The sequence below is a fragment of the Rhizopus delemar genome, genomic scaffold (assembly GCF_000149305.1).
Source record: "Rhizopus delemar RA 99-880 supercont3.9 genomic scaffold, whole genome shotgun sequence".
NCBI lineage: Eukaryota > Fungi > Mucoromycota > Mucoromycetes > Mucorales > Rhizopodaceae > Rhizopus > Rhizopus delemar.
Window position 1 is genome coordinate 940,813 of NW_027137835.1, and position 6,553 is coordinate 947,365.

The 6,553-nt window shown below is 31.0% G+C and overlaps 1 protein-coding gene across 1 annotated transcript; it reads right to left on the reverse strand.

Annotated features, from left to right (window-relative positions):
• Positions 1-1,126: 1,126 nt before the first annotated feature.
• RO3G_11438 (uncharacterized protein) lies at positions 1,127-1,997 on the reverse strand (the record flags this gene model as incomplete). Its single annotated transcript, XM_067666022.1, has 4 exons — positions 1,127-1,405; positions 1,460-1,546; positions 1,602-1,754; positions 1,806-1,997. The coding sequence occupies 4 exons, from the start codon at positions 1,995-1,997 to the stop codon at positions 1,127-1,129; spliced, it is 711 nt and encodes a 236-aa protein (XP_067522123.1).
• Between the last annotated feature and the right edge of the window lie 4,556 nt (positions 1,998-6,553).

Here is a 6,553-nt window from a genome sequence, read left to right on the forward strand (position 1 = left end):
ATCGTACAATAACAAAAAGGATCGGCACAAGAAACGCGTGTAAATCATTTACGTAATGAAGCTTCTCTATATTTAACATAAAATTGCATGATATATGCTATACCAGGAAAAGCATTCCTTTTGCACCAGTCAAATAACTAACGTCAGGATGTCTTTACAAAATGTTATTTTGTGTTTTTTTTTTATGAAAAAGAAAAGTATAGAATAAAACATGAGGCGCATCATAACATTAAACTTAAATATTGTTATATAAACTCAAGTGAAGATATCAAAGTTTTATTCTATCAAGTAAAACAACTTGAAACTTTATCATTTTAGTCATTTTTATTAGTCTATTTTTTCACTCTTTCTCTTTCTTCGTGTCAGTCAGACGTCAATTATTTTAGTCATCACCAATAGCAGTTAAACCATGTGTTTGGTGTCATTTCATCTTATAAATTATGACATGTTCTTTTTATTAGGAACTATCTGTACTTTATTTTGAGCTTCATTGAACATAGCAAATCATTCTTTAATCATCGCACGTTGGCCTCCAATTTCATGCTGTGTTTTCCCATCCAAAAACCGCTGTGTTAAAAACACATTCGTATGACCTGTACATCTAATATGAATTTCTTGTAAATGAGGCTTGAATTCAATTGCAAAAGTAGTAGCTGCATCATCTACAGCCACTACTTGTTTAATCCAATCCAAAAACTGATCAGCGAAATTTAAACAAACAGCAGGATTCTATGAGACAGCAAAATGAGAAGTTTTTTTAAAAAAATAAAGATGTAATCTTTTGTTTTACTTACCCACATATTTTTTATATTTCTTACTTGCCGAGGCATTTCTAACGTCTTGAACTGCTCTACTTTAACAATCCTCCCGTCATCATCTCTAAATCCACAAATAACTCTCGGAATACCAACCAAGAAAGACTGTGCCCAGAATTTTAATAATTTATACCTTTTCTTACAAGATTAAATCAGTAAAACACGCACAATACAACTTTTAAATACCTTTGAAACGAATAAGAGTGTCTTTCTGTTTCTATAACTCTTGATGTTTTCAATTCCACATAGTTGCTCAATTGCTCTGAAGGATTGCTTGGCTTGACATCTTTGTATTATCTTCAGTAACACGATCACACACTCTTTCTTGCATTACCTCTGCAGCAATCCACTTCAGCACCCATAATGATGGAATTGTTTCCTAACCTGGTCTTTACTACTATACAATACTGCACATTTGTATTCGCGCTCTCTCCTTCTCGTGTTATCAGCTCTTCCTTCTTCACTAGATGCGGTGGTTGGCTAACGGTACTCAAGGTTTCAAATCGATAACCCCAGTAACTCATTAACTTCATCCTATCCGTTTCGTCATCCTTGTTTTTAAGTGATTGCTCTTCGATATAGATAGTTCCCTAAAAGAAAGAGATGCTTCATGATGTGATCCTTTTTTGATGTTTATTTCTTACGTTGTATTTTGTAGCACGTAGTTCCCAAGGATCCTTTCTACTAAAAGGTGTACAAAGTATTTTTGTCATGATGCCACGCCAAGTAATCTATATTAGAATATTTATTCACATACATGCCTTTTTTTACGTTTTTTCATTTTACGATATCTGCAGTTGACTTTTGATCTGTGTTTGTGTTCAGTTGAGTGAGTGCATCTAATAAAGTATCAATATGTTCAGGTACAGATTCATCGCGTTGAATGAATCGATCAAACCCGAAATTGAGATCTTTGCCTGCAGGTGGATAGTAATATTTCTATTCCATACAAAATGAGTCGCTTTTTGCTTCAGTGAAGAGTTACATTACCATTTCACGATCATCAAACCAAACGTGTCTTTTGTGATCGATACTATAACATGTCAATTCTTGAGGTTGTTTATAGATTGGAAACGATCCTTCATATTTCACATTGGATTCCACTCGGAATGTATTGCTGGATGTTTGAACTTTCTTTTGCTGTTGTTCGGAATAAGAAGTTTTAAAAGATCTTTTTGACATTGTATGTAAAAAAAAAGAGAGAATTTATTAATTCAAGCGATTCTGAAGGTCTACGAAAATAAAACGTCATCTTCCTCATTTCAAAAAAAATCTCTTTCAGGAGAACAAAAAAAACGTATCAAATGTGTTTAGACTGGCATAGAAGACAGACCTATTTGTCCCTCCCAGTTTCTGATGCGTTGGGTTGCCTTATCTTAAAATCAAGAAGATCTCGAGTGATAAAGAACTGCTATTATCATCGGAAATGCATACCTGATTCATGATGGTGAAAATCTTGATAAGCATTGGATCCTTTGCATAACTGTTTTTGAATACACTCTTTGAATTGATGCTATTCAAGAACTAATTTTGCCACATTGATGTCCAAAAGGCTTTTATTGTGCAATGCATCGATTAATATAAATTAAATTCAAATATCTCCAGACATGGCATACTGTTCGCATTGATCTCCTCATAGTGTATTTTGACAGCTCAGTAAATCTTTAGAAACTATTTACATGGCTCAAAATTCTTAATATCCCGTAGCTATATTCGATAAGATTAAAAGAGGAACCTGAATGTTATGAATTCGTGCAAGGAACTTCTGCATATATTCGAGTAACTAAAAGATATAATGTGTCCAATGTACTAAACAAAGCGAATTGTCGAAATTAATTTTATAGTACGGGATTGACTTAGAATCCGGCCCGAACATCAGATCACGTGACTTTTGTCGTCATAAGCGCTTCAAATTCAGCAAAAAAAAAGTTTTTGCAGTTGCCAAAGCTTAACGTGCGCCGTACGATCAGTTTGGCCATGTTGTTCGATCAATTGATCAAACGGAGTTGTTGGTAATATGAGAATGATGAGCAAGTACACCAAAGTTACGAATAGATAGGGACATTGGAAGCTAATAAAGCACATGTCGACACGGGTATAATCTGATTAAAGCAAAGACTTTTTTTGATTTTTTTTTCATTTTTTAGCCTCTTTGTCACATTACTGCTGTGACGAAGCAAATAATAATATTGATGCCAATGATGACTGCGTCTTGTGAATCCCTATACTGAATCAATTCAAATTTTTTGAACCTTATTCAATATTTGAACCTTATTTTAAAAATCAAATCTTATTTCAAAAGTCGAACCTTACTTCAAAAATGAAGCCTTATTTTCTTTTGTCTATATAATAGACAAATTTTTATTTCTATTTTACTTCACTTCTCTTGACTTCTCTTATCTTTACTTATCTTATATTCTTTTTTATATAAATAACCAATAAATCAAATATCTTTATCTCTGAATCTTTTGGTATAACACTCTTAAAACACAAGCAAGACAAGTCCCTTGAAGCAAATTATCTTCATTGTAAACACTTTCAAACCTTTTATTAAACTACTACAAACAAGTCTGATCTACTTAACAAGATCTGGTGGTCACTCATAACAAGCGAATCCATTATCAATACTTTAACTCAAGTCTTATTTTTTTATTCTTTTTATCAACTTTATTCTATTTCAAAACCATAAACTCTTACAAGCCATTAAAGGAAGGAAAATTACACTGTGATCATAGCAGTAGGCGAATAGGTTATACGAAGCATTTTGATTTAAAGAAAAATTTCAAAAAAAAACTATTGTTATATGTATATATATCTTGATCTTTCGGTCAAAGGGAGGAGTATCATCTTTAGTATTATATTCTATCACTCAATAGGCAGGATTCATTTTACTCTAAATTTCCTAACTTTATTTTTACTCTACATTACAACTTTTATCAAGAAAACCCTTTATTAATCTTCTGTTGGTCACGACTGATATTAAACTCTTATCAAGCTTCCACTAATAATCATCTTTTACAAGAAAAACTCTTTCAATTCCAACAACAAACACCTAAATTACCTCTGTAAGCCTAATAAGTTACCCGACTACTAGCAAGTTACAGTATCACACCAGTTAGAAATGAACTCTTAAGTAAAAATCCATTTGAAAACAGAGAATCAAATCTTCTGTTTGAAACCAGAATAATATAAATACCCTCATTTTCTTATTTTTATTTCCTCACTTCAGACTCTTTTATCTTTCTATCTTTTCTTTATTTCATAAAACCAATAAAACCATCAAACGCTCAATTGAAACCTTTGGTCTGTGATCTATACTAAATACGATAACCCTTGAAGTCAACAATCTTCACTGCAAATCTATTCTTAAACCTCAAGAATTTAATCCTTTATAACAACACTGATCCACGTAACAAGATCTAGTGATCACTATTGACAAAACGTACCTACTTAAACCCAAAAACCAGCAGCAATTACACCATGAAGCATGATAACAATCTCGACTCTTTCTTTTTGCTTGGCAAATTCAATTTTCGTTTGAAATTAAAACTTGTGAAGCTTTGATTGATGTTTCATAAGACAAATTTAAAGCGCAAGACAATCCATACAGCAGTAGATTCAAAGCTTATACATGCCTCACAATCTTTCCACAAAGTTTAAAAAGCTTCTTTTTATTTTTTTGTATTTTATTTGTTCAAATAGATGAAATTGTCTTCTTATTTTAAATTACTCATAAACGTAACAAGCACTAAAGTCTTTTAGAGCTGATCTACTTTATTGTAATTTCTAATTTACTTTACTTTATTCAAAACAATTTAATCTACTTACAAGATCTGGTATTCACTTATTATAAATGAGTATAAACTCGAACTTATTGCTACATTTGGAGTCAATCTCTATTCAAACCTTTGATCTTGTATCAACCCTTAAAATTACAGCATTTTATAGTGCAAATACCCACTAGCAACGGATTATTACATTGGAAGATCCCTTTCATTTCCTATTTATTTTCTCTTGTTTTGTTTATCATTTCTTCCAAACAGCTCAATGATTAAGCTCAGGTTCAGAGCAAACTGAAAATCCCTCGATTCTTTAGAATTGTTTACAAATCTCCCAAAGACAAATGATCTGTACTGAAATTTTTATTGCTACTCAAATCTTTTATGGATCCAATTTTTCGACCTTGCAAGATCTGATGGACATTTAAATAGACTCTTTTATTCAAAAAAAAAATTCACTTGTACGAAATCGAAACAGAAAAATAAAATTGCTATACCATTCAGTTCTGATACTGATTTGCAAACTGTTAAATGGTTTACTGAAAGCCAAAAGGCATAATTTGTTTTTATTCAATATGAAAAGGATCTTTTTTTTTCTTTTAATAAACTCTGTAAGTCCAACTAGCTTGATTCTATCTCTTTATATTCGCTAATCGAATTACTTTATCATGTAAGACCAGTCTACAAGCCTCAATATTTAATTTTATCAAGCGAATGTATTCTTTATGGCACACAATTTTATTAAACCCCATTTGATTCAAATGATCTCGAGACTAAGAGAATGCAGATTGAGTGTAGGTTTGTTTTAAGATAAAGTGACAGTATATCGATTTCTCTGATTCAGTTATGAAGCTAAAGTGAAATGACAAGCAAGTTCAAAAACTTTATTTCTGTAAATATCTTTCTTGCTGTCTCTCAGTTTCATTCATTGGCTTATAGACATGTTGGTATTAATAATGCCAACCAGTTAGGTATCGTGTTTGATTCAAGATAATAAATCAATGACTCTCTTCAGCGAGATCTTTATCTTTTTGATCTTGTTTCTTCCTTGGTAATCACACCATCATTCCTTCTCTCGCATTCTGATCTCTTTTTTTTTTATTAGCGCAACAAAGGCTCTATTCCTATCTTCCTGAATCTCTATCTCAATATATTTTGATTCTTTACTGTAAATATTTTTGATAACATATCGATCCGAACGTTCAGCACTTGAGACACAGAACCTTTATTTTAAGTGCTATTTTAGTCTCTTTTAGACAACTTGTCTTGTGATCTAATGGACTCTATCAAAAAAGAAAAAAAAAAGAAAAAAGAGAGCGAGCGAGGGAGTTCTTTATTCCTGACATTTTTTCTTAAAAAAACTTTTTACGTCTTTAACAAATTAGGAAAAATAATTCTATAGTTTTAATCATTCTACTTGGGTCTAAATAAAAAAAAAAAAAAAAGAGAAACCCTTTTACAGATAAGAAACTATACACAGTTTATTGAAGATAGAATTAAGCTAAAATAATTTTTTCTTCTCCCATGTTTATCTGGCGTTGAAAGGAAATCCAAACTTACAATTCTATGAAAGTTGTGAAAAACAATAGACAAATGTTTATCTCTCGAAAAAATAAAAATAAAACATATATTTCAAACATGCTCTAAAATAGTCAGTTCTTTTTAGTCTAAAAAAATACTTTTTATTCTATCAATTTCCTTATAATAAGCTTAATCTAAATATAATACAATTGAAACAAAGGTTAAAACTGCATAATTTTTTATTTCGTCGTCTCAACATTCCCACCATTGAACACATTCTCTTTTAATAATGATGGTATCTGACACACATTGTATTAAATAGCCACACTATTTTTTTTTTTTTTTTTTTTTTTTGCAATTATTTTAGTTTAATTCGCTAGGTTCGCTTTTTAGTTTATTTAATAAAAATAAGAAAATATTTTCAAAATCATTGACTCA